The 18133-nt window shown below is 47.2% G+C and overlaps 1 protein-coding gene across 1 annotated transcript in view; it reads right to left on the reverse strand.

Moving 5' to 3' along the window:
• MARCHF4 (membrane associated ring-CH-type finger 4) overlaps positions 1-18133 on the reverse strand; it is a 101254-nt gene that overhangs the window by 17238 nt on the left and 65883 nt on the right. The window contains exons 2-3 of the mRNA XM_063078010.1: positions 7825-7980; positions 2467-2659 (exon numbers count right to left, since the gene is read on the reverse strand). Of these exons, the coding sequence (XP_062934080.1) occupies positions 2467-2659; positions 7825-7980 (349 nt within the window). The remainder of the gene's footprint in view (positions 1-2466; positions 2660-7824; positions 7981-18133) is intronic.

Below are 18133 nucleotides of genomic sequence, written 5' to 3' on the forward strand. Positions count from 1 at the left end.
GACAAGGGGCATAAAGAATAAGTATGGTTTGTAACTATATATGCTAGTAATATTGATTTGATCAACATATGTCAATGTTGAACCCCCAAAATATGTATAATCAATTATGATTCAATAAAAGTTAAAAAAAAAAAAAAAAACTGGACACCGGGTTGGCCTTCTGGCTCTTTTCCCTCAGAAATCTGATGAAGATGGAGAGTCAGCTGAGTGACAACATTGCCTGGGTTGGGGTTAACTCTTGATTGGTGGGTGCTTCACTGTGAATGCCTGCTGGCTTCCCTGGGCACAGTGACTTGAACTGAGCATGACTTTTTCAGGGACCCTGGAAACTATGCCACACTCACTGCTGTGGATCTCATCTCCTCACTCCAGAGCTATCATGTAGGAGCCAAGAGACTGGCCCTGGACTAGGATGTGGAGTATGGCAGGAACTCCCCTACAGAGGTAAGCCAGACTTGCATGCTGGAGGCTGTGGGTCCTTTCCTACCTTCCCCTAAGTGAATCCGAGGCCAAGTGTGCTCTCTGCTAGTCACCATGAGTCTGTATGTCTAGTTGAGCCTAAAAAATAAAGATATCACCGTACTGACGTTGGGCTTATTGGTGACTTGCGTTGGCTAATGGGCTGTGTGCAGAAGGGACCATGTGCCAGTTCTGCACAGAGGTGTTGCAAGTTTCCACCAGTCGTCTTGTGCTCCTGCACTCAGTGAGGGGAACATCATACTCCTCTAGTTCCTGCTCCTTTAGGCTGGGTCCCAAGCATGAGGAGACACTGGGAGCAGGCCTGAACCAAGTGCACAGCCAGAATCCCAGCCAAGTCCAGCAAGCCACAGCTCTCGCAAACCCAGGTATGGGAAACAAATGTTTATTGTATGGCACTGTGATTTTTAGAATTGTTTGTTGTGATTGTGCATCCAACACTGACTCATACACCATGTGACAGGGAAGCATGTGTCATAGAAGCACGCATCAGGGACTGATCTAGAGCCTTCCTGAAAGAGAATGAAAAGAAGCTGGAGTGCTGTCCCCTCCTTCCCCCCCAGTGCCAGAGCTGCTGTAAACCTCCATATGGAGACACACCTGACTTTTGGCATCAACAATCCAGGCCCCAGCAGGGGTAGGAAGGGAGTTTGGTGGGAGGAGGAAGTAAATTAGAATCAATGTCAAATGCCTCCCCATTCACAGTCCTTCAGACCTGGGCTGTCTGTTTCTTTCACTGCCTAGGTGCTGTAGTTAAAAGGCTCTTGGACTCAGAGTTGACATATTGGCTTAGCTAGCATGGAGAAGCAGCAAGATGGCTGGTCTCAGCCTCCCGCAACCAGTATGTACTCTACAGGCCTTTCTGATTTCTAATATTAAAGGATCCCAAAGAAATGCACATCAACATCAGTCCAGCCAAATTCTAGCTAATAGATATTCTTCTGCCAAACAGCAGTATAGCATATTGGATATATAATACCCACACATACTGATGCACAGAGAAGGCACCTGCGGAACTCTAATGCTCCCTGTGGCCCAGGGACAACCCAAGTGTTCCAGCTTGGGTTGTACAACCAGAGCTTAGGTTTGCTTCACTTCACTCAGAGAAACCAGGGCCATGCCCCCACCTGCTCAAGTGCTTGGACCAAGCCTTCAGTGTTGACAGCACAATCATCTGTCAGTGGTGGGGGGAGACCCAGCCCTCCACAAACCAACATAACATGGAGAAAGAGAGGAGGAATGTAGACTTGGGAGTGGGATGCGGGAAGAAGCAGGAATTACAGTAGTGGGCTCCAGCTTTTTTCTAAAACCCTAGAGCCTTTTAAACAAGATCTTACCTGGAACAGAAATATATGTAAATAGATAAAAGTACAGAAGATCAGGGAGAAGCAGGGGTGAGGATTCAGAGCCTGTGTGTGCAGCATTCCTTTCCTCACTCCCAAAGGCGCTCCTGGAGCTGAGGGTGGAATGCCAGCACTATACAGAGTTTGAAAACTGCTAGATGAGAGAAACTTGGGGGCATGGAATAGGCTTATGGAAAGCTGAAACAAAAAGGTAGTTTCACCAGGGCCATTTTTAGGCATTTTGCTGTGAAGAGAATGGAATTAATGCATAGACATCCCTCATCACAGCTTGGCAGCTGTGGGGTACACAGTGGAGAAGAGGCCATCCACATCCTGCTTGAGGTGGACAGACTGACAACCAACCTTTCTCAGGTCTTCTTAGAGGCAAGCCTCCTTATCCTTAACTTCAGCGAGGCAGGACAGATTTGCTTGGGAAAGAGATCTTCCTTCTTTGCCCTGCCTTCTCCCCCTTCCCTCCCACCCCTTATATCCAAGCCGCTGGCCTCTTCTGAGCTCAGAGGTCTCCAGTGCTGTCTCTACTTTGGCCTCCCACAAGGAGGGATCCCAGGGAAGGATCCCAAGGGATCTGTCCATCTCATCAGCACACAGCTCCCCACTTCGCATGGAGACAAGCCCCCAGACCCACCTATGCACACCACGTCCATGAAGCCATACATCCCATAGCAGATCTGGAAGAGGAGATCTTGGCGCTGCCATTTTGCCGAGGGACTGAAGGTTGACCAGATGAGCCAAGAGATACTGGCGATGAGGAAGAGGGAACCCAGGATGGCAGCTGCAATCTGCACCTTCTCAATGACCGTCAGAGAGATGGCCTGCCACTGGGAAGAAGAGAGCAGCAGGTGAGCTGTGGCTGGTGCTCACCCCATTCCCACCCCTCTTCCTTCGGCTACCCCAATGGCTCACTTCAGTTTAGGATTTAAACCAGGGCTTTCCAACTTGGAGTACAATGGACATTTTTCAGTTTTCTGAGTTTCACATTGAACTTTTGATGTGGAGGAAATCTATATCACACCAAATGATCAGACATCATTGCAAGGAGGGGGTTCTGGGCAGGCACAGCTGGGAAGAAAGACCTTTATACTTGATTATGATATAGTAGTAAAATGGGAGAGAGAAAGTGAAATGCAGAACTAGTGTTCCAGGGCCCCAGATTATTCTTTTCAGAGCAACGCCGTCTATTTTCTCACTAACAGATGCTGAGAGATCACAGGCCTTTCTTTTGCTTGTTTTCTATACCACCACCTTACATGATGTTTAAAAACATGCCAGAAATTACCAATCGACAAGGAGAGGACACAGGATGTAGGGGACAGAGAAGAAAAACAGCTTATAATTTACTGAATGCAAATCAATAGTGACATTTCATTGTTTGACAGAAAAAGCACTGTACTTATACCAATATTGATGGATGAGTTGAAAGCTGGGGTGTGGGTGAGTTTCAGCTCTGAAATTCTGTGATTCTATGGCTGGTCTGGGCAGCACAGGCCTAAGTGAGCCAAGAGTTGGATTTTGGTTTGGGGTTTATTCATACACTCACTCAATGAATATGTACTGAGTATTTTCTACATGCTAGTCACTGTGCTAGGTGCTGGGCATAAAGCACTAGACAAAAAAGAGACAAATTCCCTTTCCCTTATGGATCTTACAGTCTAGGGAACGTAGACAACCAAGTAATTATTTACAACTCTAGCTCATCGAGAGTGAGAAAGGGAGATACATGGTATTGTGAAAGCCTGTGATAGGGGGGTTTGACTTCCCAGAGGAAGTGATGCTTGAGCTGGGTTGATATTTACTAGGCAAAGAGAGGAGGGAAAAGTGTGCCAGGGAGAGGGAAGAGTATGTGCAGAAGCCCTGTGTCAGAACAAAGTATGGTGGGTAGGAAAACCTGGTGGAAGACCAGAGTGGATGGAGTGGAGAGAGAAAAAAAGAGTGTGGAGTGAGACAGCTGGAAAAGTGAGAAGGGTAGACCACATAGGGTCTTGTAGAACATGCACAGATTTTTTACTCTGTTCTGAGAGTAAATGTGATGGTATGAGTGGTTTGATGCAGGGAACTGACAGCATCAGATCTGGGAAGGTGGAGGGAAGGATATCTCCTGATTGGAGGGATTTGCATATTTTGTTCACCATGCAGAGAACACCCCCAGAAAACCTGAACGCAGAGAAAAGGCAGACTCCCTTCCATCTGCCAGCAGGGAGCCCTTAGTACACGTTCAACAGCCTGGATGCAAGCACTGATTCTGATTCCAGCTGGGACTGGCCTGTGGCCCCCAGGGAATCGCAACCATTGGAAAACATCTCACGTGCTAGTCCAGATGTAGGACATCAGCCTTCACGTTTAATTATGCAGATAGCTTCCCATTACAGGTAATTGGGCCTTTCGGTTTTCCACTGCTTCCCCTTTCCTAGGGTCACACATAACAAAGGAATTTTCCAGAAGATGGCCTGATCATGCAGACATCCCTCATATACAACAAATGATTTTTCCAGGGTTTGCCCCACTGCCTGGAAAAAGGGCTCCTGATTGAGCTTTCTGTTTTTTACCATTGAGGCATCAGTAACCCTCACCTTCTTGTGCTCCTCCAGACTTCAGAAATCCTAAATATAGAGGCACAGAAAGGTCCCCTTCATCCCTAAAGACCCTCCCAGTAGTCGCTGAGTAACCTATGGAAGCTGAATGGGCTCCTGACCCCACTGTGAAGTGTAAGGAAGAACGACAGGGTGGGGTGCTGTGGCCGAGGCACCCTCCTCCTGTCTGTCCACATGAGGCCCCCAGGTTATGGGGAAAGAACTGTGTGGACAAAGCAGAGGGCAGGAGAGCTCTGACACCTCAAAGGAAGGCTGAGAAGGGGATCGGGGCCCCAATGGTAACAGGATCTGCGACCATCACACATCCAGAACCTTGGAAGCTTGTTCCAAGTGAGACTCTGATCCCAGATCATGAGACCCTTCCCTGAACTCCTGCCTTACAATGGAGAAACAAAGAGGAAGAGCAAGAAGATCAGACACTTCCTTCCTTGTCACAGGAAGGGGCACCGAGCATGGGGTCGGGTGGCCCAATTCCAGTTGAGCTCTGCTCCAACCTGCTGAGTGTGATCTAGGAGAAGTCAATAAGTCCCTCAATTTCCCTTCCGTACAAATGGAAATAATTGATCCCTCCTACTTGTGAGTGTTACATGAAATAACTCTTAAACCAGTACGTTTAGGGGTGCTCTTTACTGCGTTTCAGCAAAAATAAGGATGAGCATGTCAAGGCGGGGGTGTTCCTACATGTGCCTGTGCACGATGGGGTAGAGGTTAAGAGCCATGCAGCAGTCAGACTCGCTGTGTGCAACTCAGCTCTTCACTTCATACCTGTGTGACCTTGGGCAAGCTGCTGAACCCCTCTGGGCTTCCATTGTCTCATCCGTAAATTAGGATAGTAACAGCCCACTTCATTGGGTTATTTTCAGGATTAAATTAGATAACATATGTGAATATTTAGAACACGGACTGGCACTTTAAACACTAACTAAATATCCCTTAATATAATTGTAGTTCAGATTTAGCAGAGAGAGGGTAGGAACCAGCCACGGAGCTGTAAGACCTACAGGGCTGGGCTGCGACTCCTTTCTCAGTGGCTAGAAACATTGCTTCCAGAGGGTGGCTGAGGTATTGTCCCACAGGGAACAGCTGTGCTATTTCTCACAACTTTGTATGGGGCATGAACCAGGAGGTCTGGAAGGAATCTCCCCCTCTGATAGCAGAGACAGCCCTGGGACCCCATCCATTGCTCTGTGCGCCTGTGCTGGGGACTGCTAGCCCCATCGTGTACTGCAGGTGGTTTGGCTGAAGTCACTGCTGCGCCTGAGCAAGTAACTGTCTACCTGGCTGGGCCCAAGGATTCCAGGACACGAGACTGGGACAGTTTAGGCCACAATCACATGACACCGATTCAAGTCCAAGCTACTTCCTTCTGGTGCTATCTGGAAAAATGAAATGGCATTTATTGGGCATACACCACTGCATTGCCAGGAGCAACAAAATCAGAGGGAGTCCCCAGTGTGTAGAAACTCATCATTGAAGACAGGGTAGTAACTTAAGAATAGATTAATAGATCAATATTGCCAACACTGTCACTTACTTACCTGACTTATAATGTTATAAGTTTTATTAGTTATTAGTTTTCTTTTTTTATCACCAGGAAAAAGTTATCCCTAAATGGTTTTTCACTTTTTGAGAGAAGAGTGGAGTCGGGGGGGCAGGGGGGGGGATACTTTGGGGCAGGCTAGTGAGTCTGGAATCTGGCCCTTTCTTGAGGCTAGATCTGGCTGCAAAGGAAGGAAAGGGTTAATGCACTCAGACCTCTGCTTGCTCCACAGAGGATGTGGAATCAGCTGTCCCCAGACACTGCTATTTTAAGACACTTCAAGATTTTGAAATGAATGGCTGAAGATGGAAACAGCCGCAGGAAAAGCCCATCTTATTCTGACCCCTTGGTACATCATCAAGGTGGATAAGGCACCAGGACTTTTAGTGCCACCTTCCAGAAATATGCCTACCATCCTTGCCCATAGGCACACACACATACACACACACACAAATACACCCATTCTCTCTCTCTCTCTCCCTCTCACTCTCTCATTCCTAGGAGCATCCCATGTAAAACTCCATAGGGTCTAAAATAAAATGCCCTGGACACTGCAGCTCCAGGTGTTTCCAGCTGTCCCCTCTGTGCAAAGACCCCACCCCTACCAGAACCACCAAACCCCAGCCTTCCTGAGTTTGCAGGATCCACTCTTCCCCTCTCTGAGAAAAGGAGCGAAACGGTGCCAGGCAGCTGACATGCCCATCTTCACTATCGTACTAGCTGATTGACTATGTGGCCATTTAATTAGCTGATCATGCATATGTGGAGATATTTTCAGAAGAAAATGCTCTATTCGCATGTGTGCTCCTCGCAGGGAAAGCTGTTTAATTTGGGGGTGTTTATCAGAGGGGCACAGGGCCTTGCCAACTCCTCTGGGGATATGGGGTGTGGCAGGGCAGGGGGTGGGGTGGGCAGGGGAGCCCCAAGTTCTGTCTGAATCTGTTAGGCAGACCCTTGCCCCAGCCCTGGCCCTGCCTGCCTTTTTGTACTCTCTCTCCTCCTCTCCCTTCCATATTGCCCATTTTCCTGTTTTTCTCTGCCCCTTCTCCTGTCTCTTCTCCATTTTTCTCTGTCCCTTGTCACAGGAAGTATAGTCTGTGAACCAGCAGCCTCAGCATCACCCGATGGCTTGTTAGAAATGCAGAATCTCAGGCCCCGCCCTGGACCTGCTGAATCTTAGTCTGCATAAGTGAATTACTCCCACACTAAAGTTTGAGAAGTGCCTTCGAGTCTTCTCTCCCATATTTCTTCTTTTCCAGCCCGTAGCTTTAGCTCAGTCCCTTTCCTCCCCTCTCCCCTCTGCTTTTTTCTTTTCTGTTTCCTGCTCTCCTCTGCCCTCTGGTCTCTCTTTTCTTTTTCCTCCCTTTCTTTTCTTTTCTTCCCTTCCTTCCTTCCTGACTTCCTTCCTTTCTTTCCTTTTTCTTTCTTCCTTCCTTCCCTCCTTCCCTTTCTCCCTCCTTTTCACCCCTCCCTCTGCCCTTTTCTTCCATGTCGTGCTCTCTGCTGCCCTCTTTCTTTCTTTCTCCATTATTTTCTTCCTTTCTCCCTTCTTTCTTTTTTTCCCCCTTTCCTTGTTTGTTCATTCCATTCGTTCATCCATTCCCTTATTTTCTCTTTCATCTGATTCTCCACATTTCTTTCCTGCTATTTCTCTCTCTTTGCCCCATCCCTTCCTCTTCTTCTTGCTGAGGCTTAAGAGAAAACAAAGAAGTTCTTTCATCCTCTCCTGCCCGTGTGTCACCCACAGTGCTTGCCCACCCAGCCCATATCCAGACTGCCCTGAATCTAAGGTGAAGTAATTCTACTGCTAAAATGACCCCGGGCCCCAGAGCACCCACTGGGCTCTGGGTCGCACCTGCAGAGGATTCTTTGTGCTGATGGCGATGACGTGGTACTTGTAGTAGCACAGCTCGCAGCTCCAGCAGCCCCGCTCGCTGATCCACTTGATGAGGCACGGCTGGTGCGTGCACTTGACGGAGCCATCACAGCGGCACGGGCTTAGCAGCTCCCCCTGCAGGGAGAGAGGCAGAGGTTGGTGAGACCCTAGTCCCAGAGTCTGCAGATGGGTAGGTGAGTAGTTGATGGCTGGAGCACTGGTTTGGGTTAACCACAGAGGCCAGAGTACACCACCCACAACCAGGCCACAGGATTTGTCTGGGGACAGCAGACAGCGTGGAAGAGGCCTGCTCTAGGTTTTAAACATATATCATGAGGGTCATTTTGTCTGGGATTAGAGCTCTGGTCTTCAGCCTTTGCAGTCAATGAAGGCCAATGCATGGAGACCCAGGTCTTCTTGGTGAAGCCTCCTGCCTCCAGTCCACTAGTGAGAAAAACATGAAGCAGGCCTGAATCCCAGGGACCTAGGAGGTTGGGCAGATGCCCTCACTGAAGGCCCAGGTCCCTCTAGACACCCATGGTCCTGGCTGGGAGTAGCTGGGAAGCCAGCCTGGGAGAACTAGAAGAGGGGAGGCAGAGGAAGAGCTCAGTGGAGTCAGGATTTGAAACCTTTGTGAGTGGACTGCAGAGTTGGGCCCATTCTCCAGAGCTCTCCATGACCATGTGTCAGATGACTATGACAGAAGTCTGGGTCTCTGCATTACCCAACACAGTGGCCCCAAAGTGCCCCCATGAGCCTCACCTGCTCCTCTTCTCTCCCCTCCTTCCCTTTCTCTGTCTCCACCTTGTCTGTCCTCTCTCTCCCTCCTAGCTCAGGGTCCACCTTCTGTGCTCGCTAAATCCCTGTCTCCTTTGTTTACTTTGCCGGAGACCTTAGCAGTGGGGCCCCCCACCTCCCTGACCTGTGCTCCGTCTGGCCACGCCCACACCTCCTCCTTCTTTACGCTCCATGTCTCCACCCCCAGCTCGTTTATTTTGGACCCAGCCCTTTTACCTCACTCCTATCAAAGGACCCATGAGACCCATGCACAGCCCCAACCACTAAGCCCCATGCTAGTGTGTTAGGGATATGGCCACTTGAGCTATGTCCCTGCTAATTTGGAAATTTTACCATTCATGAAACCACACCTTGTTCCCAACCTTGAATAAGCAGGCATAGGAGCTCCTGGCCTTTACAGATCTCCATCTGCATATTTTATCACTCTCTTTGCTGCAGGTTGAAGAACCAGCCCTCCCCTTCCAAGATTCCTGGAATCATCTTTCACTTCCACTTCAGCTCTTATCACTTGAGGACCTCACCTTAGCCCGAATGAGATCTAGAATATCCTTTTGTACCTGGTCTACTTGTCAAACTGCTACTCTCTGTCTTCCAGATGGTTCTAATGTCACCTCCTACAGGAAACTGACCCTGACTTCTCCAGGTTGAGCTCAGTGCTTTGATCTCTGAGTGCCTTATGCTGAGTGACTTGGGCACATCCCTGCTGGAGACTAGGCGCATCATTATAATGGTCTATGCACATACCTGTCTGCCTACAGAGGAGCCATGGAAGGCAGGGGTAAGGTGTTCATCTTGCCCCCCTTTTCTCTGGTGCCAAGTACCCAAAAGGCCCTTACAACTTTTTGTGTTTGAATGAGTAAATGAAAAACTAAATGTGTCTTGTCAGGTTTCCTGCACTGCCCTGAGGAACAGGGGTGAGAATGCCCACTCCATGAGAATGAGAACCACTTCCATCTTTTTTGATTCTGAGACCCAGCACCTTGCTCAGTGCCTGGCACTCCATGTATATTTGTGCAATGAATGAACTTGGTGGCAGAAATGCTCAGGAGCTTGTCCCCATGAAACCCTCCCCGGTTTTCCATTCTGCTTTTCCAGTACTGACAGGAACCCTTTGCTGTGGCTCAGGCCCTTCCAATGCCCTCTGTTGTAGCACTCCCCCATTTGTGTCTGGGTCATTCCACTGTGTCCCCCTCACAAGGACAGTATTTCATCCATCATCACATCCCTAGCCTGGTACAGTTAGACACTCAATCCAACTTTGACAGCTGAACACATATATATCTGTTTGACAGACAAAAGTTTTGTTCCCTTAGGACACGGCCAGCCTCTGACTTCAGGTGGGCAACTGTGGTGCCCAGAAGAGGAGAAGCAGAGGCGGGAGATGCCCATATTGCTGGGCCCTCACCACCCCCATCGAGGCCAACGGGCCCTTGGTATTGAGTAGCTGCTATATAGCTCTGAGAAGGAAATGGGAGGGGCACAAGCCCTCATTATTCAGGGCAGCATTGCCTAGGCTCATTAATTCTAACAGAATGTGCTGGGTTTGATTAATCGGGTTGTTAAGCAGCCATGTCAAATTGCTGATCAGGTAAGAGACATTACTTCCGGTCCCTGGCAACGGTGCCAAGTGACAGTGAAGTCTTCACTTCTTGCTTCCCAAGCAGCAGCCACAAAACGAGGCAGGAGGAGCTGCAGCTGGGGCACAACGGGTAACAAGACCTGGGCTCTCCACCTTGACGGTGGATGTGGGACCATCAGGGCTCACTGGAGCCCCTGAGCCTCAACGTACTTATCTGGAGAAGGAGGGAGCGTGACCTGGCCAGGTGCCTGTGCCCAGCTAAGGAGCCAAGAGGCCGGGGGTGTGCTGCTTCCTCCGTAACAGCTTGTTCAGCCCCCCACACTTCCCCTTGGGACTGGACAACCCAAAAATCAAAATCAGGACTTGCTCCTGGCACTACAAATATTAGAAAGCAAGGACACCAAAATTCTTAGAAAAGTTTTCCATAAAGAAGCTATTTTAACTTTAGTATGCACGCTTATTTTGTATTTTATGATTTAGTACACTTTTATGTACATTTGGGAGGAGGGCCATAATCTTTTTAGTGTTTAGGGCTTCTAAAAGGCTTTCACCTGGACCCTTCACCATCTTGTACTGGTCAGACCTGCATGTCTTCAAGAAGAGAAAGGGAAATGAGCCAGCAGCCACATGGATTCAGGTTAGACCTAATTAAGATGTTCCTTGCAGTAAACTCAGTCAAAAGCTACAGTGTGGAATGTGGAAACTGAAATGGATCCCCCCTCTGCCCTGGTAAAAATCTCTCAATATAAGACAGATCCCTATTGAAGAGAAAGGGTACATGACGATCTCAAGGTCACACAGCTGGCCGGTGGCACAGCCAAAGTGTAAAGCCAGGTCTCTTTAGTGTCACACTCTCAGCTTCACCACACCAGTCCGTTCGTCCCCCTTCTGCCCCTGGTTCCTGCTGCCTGCCCACACCTGTGCCTGTAAGTCTCTTCTTGTCTCCTCTTTTCCAGATCCCACTCCATTTCCTGGCCCAGCTCAGGCCCCTCAGCTAAGTCTTCCATGACTGCCAGTGACATACCTGTCCTCTGTCCCTATATCATCACCCACAATTTGTTACTTAATCATTTTCAATTCCTCTGGGATTTGGGCTGCTCCCGTGTACCCCATAGAACATCAGAAATGCATGATAAGGGGCCCGCCCGTGGCTCACTCAGGAGAGTGCGGTGCTGATAACACCAAGGCCACAGGTTCGAATCCTATATAGGGATGGCTGGTTGGCTCACTGGCTGAGCATGGTGCTGACAACACCAAGCCAAGGGTTGAGATCCCCTTATCGGTCATCTTTTTTTAAAAAAACAAATAAAAAAGAAAGAAATGCACAATAAGGTGTGTCCACTTCCTAGACAGGCACCAGGGTATGGGAAAGAACAAGCCCTCTGGCCCAGCTCCTTAGTCTCTAGCATTTGGGCTGGGAGGATTATTATGACCTTGTCTGCAGAGCTCAGCAAACTCTGCAGATCAAAGGGGCTCATTAAATGCCAAGGGCACCAGACACTTCCCCCAGTGATCTGCTCAGAGTTTGGGGGCAGGAGACTGCCATGGGAATGATCAAGATGTGAAAAATGGGATCTTCTTTAATTCCCTGGTTGGTGGGGGGGAGTGGTTAAGAGCATGGGTTTTGGAAACAGTGGTTTTGAATGCCTCTTCACTACTTACAAGCTGTGCAAACTTAGGCAAGCCTCTTAACCTCTCTGAGGCCCTATTTCTTCATCTTTCCATTGCAGGTAACTCATACTTCCTCAAAAGATGGTTGTAAGTATTAAATGAGATCATGCATGCAAAGTGCTTGACACCATGCCTGACGTAAGTAAGTCCCCTTGTTAAAATATTGTATTATACATTATATTCTAATTCACATTTCTGTACAAACTTAAATTTTATAGTTTTTTCTACTACAACTCTATTTTCCTACTATCACTCTTAGATAGGTCAAATAAGTAAAGAAGGGAGCAAGTGCTTTAAGAGAAGGTCAACTGAGCCACAGAGAGAGGCTAAGATTGAAAAACTTTCTAATAGTCTCCCTTTCTGGGTTAAGGGATCAGAACACAGTTCTCCTGACTTCTAGCCCAGGGCTGCCTCCTGGTAACACAGAAAGCATTGGGAACCTTCTCAGGGGATGCTGAACAGAAGCAGAGCGCAGGACTCTTGGATGGGTTAAGTGGGGTCATGCTAGAGGCAGGTGGTAGGACAAAGAGATTCTCTATCCCTTGGTTCTGACTAATCTGGTGGGAGGGAGGAGAGAACAGGATGGATTTTCCTCACTGCTGTGAGAGACCAGAATATGACTGCCAAAAATATGTAGGACTGTTGATCTAAGACAAAAAGAAGCAGATTCAGGACAGCTCTCTGCCCTCCCTCTGTTTACCTAAAGGCACGACATGGATTTATAAAGACAAAAAGCGTCCGTCTCCTAACTCCACCAGGGAAATGAAGGTTAACCACTTTAGACCCTCATCAGCCTTGAGATGATACCAGCAAAATTTACACTGTTACTAACTTTTATCTGCCACTTGCTGCCCATAGAGACTTACAGTCCTTTTCCTTTGTCTTGTCGCTCCTCTAAACATTTATTGTTCTTTGTTGGAGATGCAATATGAGCCAGATTTCTAAACAGTGCTTTGAGTTACCTTTCATTGAAGTTTCTCTCATGTGATGTGCACTGCACGTGTTAATAAACTTCCTTATTTTTCTCATGTTAATCTGTCTTTTGTTACAGGGATCTGTCTCAACTACAAACTTAAGAGTGTTGAGGAGAAATTCTGTTTCCTCCCCACACTGCCAATGGCACAGCAAGCTGCAGGTGCAAGACTCCAGTTGTCTCTCCATTCATAGATTTTTTTCTGTTCTTTCAGTCTGAAGGTCTCACTTCTGGAGTCCTTAGGTTACCTGGTTGCTATGCCAGTGGCAGGTAAGCCAAAACTTCCCCTTCCACCCACACAGGGGCCAGGCATCCCTGCCATTGAGCAGAAGGAAAGAAATGCAGTCTAGTGTAGCAAAGACAGCCTGGACCATGCTAAAGTTTGCAGCTCTGGGAGACCAGAACAAAGGAGACAATAGAAACCCAGCCTTGGGGTACAGTTTAGGGACATATTCCCTTATTTAGATGAATATGGTGATTAAGAGCTTGGGCTCTAATCCTGGACAGACTCAGGTATATCCAGGCTCTTATAATCTGTGTGACCCTGGGCAAGTTGCCCAACCTCTCTGGGCCTTGTTCAATCATTCCTTTATTCATTAAATATTCATCTACTATGTTCCAGGTTCTGTTCTAGGTGATAGGGATACAGCAGTGAATGGAACTGACTAGAATTCTCTAGTAGAGAAAGACAATAAATAAGTACCTAAGATGCTGTCATGTCATATGGAGAAAAATAAGCAAGAAAAGGGGAAATGGAGTAAGAGGGTGGGGGCAGGCTGAAATCCTAAATACAGTGTCTACAGGAGGCTTCACTAAATGGGGACATTCGAGTGAAGATCTGAGGGAGGTAAGGGGCAAGCCATGCAGATACCTGAGGGCCAAGCATTCTGAGCAGAGGGAACATCGAGTGCGTGGGCCCTGAGGCAGGCGCATGCCTGGCATGTTCTAGGGACGCCAAAGAGGTGCATGCACCTGGGGTAGAGCGAGTGAGAGGAGGGAAAGGAGGTGATGTGGTCCGAGATATAATGGGGTTCAAGAGTGGGGGACAGATCAGGCAAGACTTTTGGACCCTTTGAAGGACTTGGCATTTATGAATGAGATGAGAATTCATGAGTGTTTTGAGCAGAGTAGAGTGGCATGATCTGACCACATTTGACAGGATCACTCTGGCTGCTCTACTGCAAACAGACTGGAGAGAAATAAAGGGGACAGGAAGCTGTGGCAGTAATCTGGAGGAGTGATGATGGTGTTCTGGACTAGCATGGTAGCAGCGGGACTCCTGAGAAATGGTCGATGTCTGTATATATTTTGAAGATAAAGGTGTTAAGATTTGCTAATGAATGGGTTGTGGTATATAAGAGAAGTAGAAAATTCAAGGATGATGCTTATTTTGACCTGAGCAATGAGAAGGATGGAACTTTGAGATACCTATTGGATATCCAAGTGGAGACATAAACAAGCACTGTAATACCTGTTAGCCTGGAGTTTAGGGGAGAGGTCTAGGCTCAAGGTATGGATGTGAGTCATGGGTGACTGGTGGTGTTGAAAGCCACGAGTCTGGATGAGTGAGTGCAGATAGGAAAAGAAAAGGGTACCGAGGCTGATAACTAGAAGATGCCAGTGTTTAGAGGTCAGGAGATGAGGAGCAGCCAGCAGGAGGGGCTATGAAGGGAAGGTCAGTGAGATGGAAAGAGAGAACGTCATGTCCCAAAAGCCAAGGCAGAAGACGAAGTGCTTCAAGAAAAGAGGGAGTAATCGGCCTTCTCAAATGCTGCTGATGGGTCACATTGGATGAAAACTGAGAATTAACCATGGATTTGGCAAGTTTTCCTTCTGATTGCTTCTATTTTCTAGGTGAAATATGAAGAGTGAAGATGGGCGATGGAGGTTTTAGAGGTGCGAGAATTGGTATAAAATAGTCATCCAGCAGAGTTTCAGAGAGATTAGACTAGAAAAATAAAGCATGATTGCAGGCAGCACTGAGGGTACTCTCTATTAAAATGAAATGGCTCATCTGTGAAGCTGGGGCAGGAGGGTAGTAAGAAACTATTCAGCCCCGTGCCTGGCACACAGTGCACAGTAAATGCTGGCTAATATGCAAGGGGCTCTACTAAGTGTTGTAGCAGATCTGCTGGTCTCTAAGCCCGCCTTCTCACCCGCTTCAAAGATTGATCAATTTTCTTCTTTCCTTTCTTAATCCTTTCTATAACAGTCTTTTCTTATTAATAATCATGATGTTATAAACATTTCACAGGCCTACAAAACACTTTCACAGACATTATGTCAACTATTACCTCAATAACCAAATGAGGCCTATTTCCCCCCTTTTACAGATGAAGACACCCACTCAGAGAGGTTACTTGCTCAAGAAAATGGAAGAGTATGTCTCTGTAACCATTTCTGTCCATCAGGCTGCCTCGAATTTGATCATATCACCTCTGCCCCCTCCAGTGTCGCTTGCCTTCGTCTCTTCTGCCACCTACAGCATCCTGTCCCTCAGATCCTTACCTTTCCATTTCTGATATAAGATGGCCTTTCTGGTTCCCCTACTGAGGTACAAACACAGAGGCAGAAACACTTTTGTGCATTTCCAGCACCCCTCTCCTGTGAACCCAGCTCCTGGCAGTGTTTGTTGGGTGTTAATTGATGGGGGTGGGGGTAGGATGGGGTTTTACTTTCCCCTCACTCCTTCCTCATACCCCCACCCTTGGTGGGGAAGAGACATTTGTTAAGACAAAGTTAAGAGATGGAGATTTTTGTAAGCATAGATATCTTTTAAAGTTGGCTCTGAGATGGAGTCCATATTAGTGAGGAAAGGTTCTGTTGCCTTATAGATGTTCCACTGTGACGATTCAAAGGATCTGAAGCCTTAAGATCAGAATTTCTCCTTCAGGGTGGATCCAGAACCTCTGTGTATTGGGATGGGGAGGAATAGGAATCGAGAAAGTTCATTGGGTTGTGGCAGAGAATATGAAGGGACACCAGAGAAAGCAAGGACTCCCCAACGTCCATCATAGGTAGTCTCTATGACGATGTATAGTTGACTTGATATGAAAAATAAAGAACTGTTTCGTATCACTCCTTGGACTCCTCATATTTGGGGACCAGCTAACAGTAAGGCTCATCAATAACACACTTTCCCAACTTTATGTGCACAACCAAACTGGTCCATGATATTGACTGACTGTGTAGCTGTGATCTGGGTTGGTGGAGGAGGGTTGGGGAGGGAGAGACAAAGGGGGGGGCGATACAAATGGTGCCAGTGAATAGAAGAGAGAAGCTAGAAGTACCTAGAAGATTCCGGTGTTTTCTTCCTTTGTGACACCAGGCAATCGTTCTTGATTCTATAGTCCTGTGGGAGGTCAATGTATCTTGGTATCAGGATCGAGAAAAATGACCTATCACGGGGACCTTCTTGCCAGCAAAGATTGTGGAGGAGAGATGAATGGGGGAAGGTGTGACTCCTGCTGCTGTCGGGGATGATAAAGTGAGTTTTCCGCTTATCTGTGGGAGGCAGGCTGGTTGGCAAGATGACCTTCAAAGATCCGCCATGGCCTTAGAATCCATTTTTGTTCACAGACAAGCCGTTCTGAATTCTCTGCACGTTATGTCAGACAGTATTTGGGCAGCTTTTTGTTTTCTGGCTGGGGTCCTTTGCAGCCGATCTTTTAGCTCCACTGCCCATCTACGGTGTTTAGCATGGTGCCTTCCCAGCCAGGTCACCCTGTGCTTCTCCCTTCTCCTCTCCAAGGTGCCAAGGCCAAATCTTGGCTTCAAGAGACTAAGTATGTCGACACTGGCAGAAGGAAATAAGGAATTGTTGCAAGATAATTTGATTCAAAAAAGAAAAACTCTATTAGTAAGAGGTGAAAAAAATTTAAGGCCTTAATGTGCTGTAGTTATCTACACTAAATCTAATTAACCGCCTAATTATTTCTAGTTCTGCTCTCATACCAGCGGCTTAATTTCTCTCTCTCTCTCACACACACACACACACACACACACACACACACACACACACACACACACCCAACCACACATGTATAATCTGCCCTCATCTTCATGAAAGATTTTCCAGATTTTTAACTCATCTTCTCAAAAAAAAAAGGAATGTAAAAAGAGATGAGGAAAACAAACAGACCCAAACCAAACCGTCCAAACTGTGTTTTTCATTTTCATGATAATTATTTTACTCCTGCAGTGCTCCTCTCCCTATAATTTAACTGGTATAAGACAAATGTACCTATTTCCTTTAATTGCCTCTAAATTTACTCAACTGGTACTAGAAAAAAGAACGTAACCTCACAATAATTAAATTTAAATAACATCCAATTCTATAAAGTCGAACATGACCTGCATAATAAACAAACCAAGCTATATGAGGGCTGGTGGAAAGAAAGGAGGTCATATTTAATGTGTATATTCATAATCATATCTGTATTTCTAATGACCTAAATGTGCAGTATACTGTCCGTTTGTCTTTCTGTATAACTCATCACTATCATCACTATTGTTACCAAAGAGCTAAAATTAAAAGCTGATCTGGCCTCAGTCCTCTGCCTGGCTCAATAGAAAAACATAATTTAGATAAACCTTGAATGGCCAGAAGTGGGCTATTTGCATACAGTGGGCTGGCCTTGTTTCTAAGGATCTAGACCACCAGGCTGAAATTTCAGGGTTGCCAGGACACTGTGTCCTCTTTCTTTCCCAGAATTCAGGCCGAGCTGGGGGAAAATACTCAACTGCCCCGTAGGGTCAGCCCTTGGTGCTCCCTACACACTGGCAGAGGGGTGCCTAGGCTCAGTTGTGCAAAACCCCCATGGTGGTCTTTGAAGAGTTTGTGGAGAAATTCTCCAAAAATTAATTTTCAGCAACTGTAGTTAGTATCTCACTCAGTGTGTTTAAGGGAGACAGCAGATGTTGCAAGTGCAGATGAACTGTGCTGACGTGCTGCACTTCACAAATGTTCCAGATCACGGCCCTAGGCCCCTAGAATCACTTCTAGGTATGGCTGACTCCTACAACGCAAAAAAGCAAGATCCTTCCTGGGTGCCAGTCCCAACTCTGCCACCCTCTGGATGGTGACTGTGGGTTGAAGCGCTCTCAGCCTTGATTACTTAGTTCTCAGAATCCAGTGTGCTGTGGCAGCATCACGCCAGAGGCTTGTTCAGTGCTCACATTACAGGATCCACTCCAGAGATTCTGATTCCACAAAGACCTGCTCTTCATCTCTTGTGGCAAGGTTGGCGAAGACTCATTTTGTGATG

Source organism: Cynocephalus volans, chromosome 1, assembly GCF_027409185.1.
Source record: "Cynocephalus volans isolate mCynVol1 chromosome 1, mCynVol1.pri, whole genome shotgun sequence".
Classification (NCBI taxonomy): domain Eukaryota; kingdom Metazoa; phylum Chordata; class Mammalia; order Dermoptera; family Cynocephalidae; genus Cynocephalus; species Cynocephalus volans.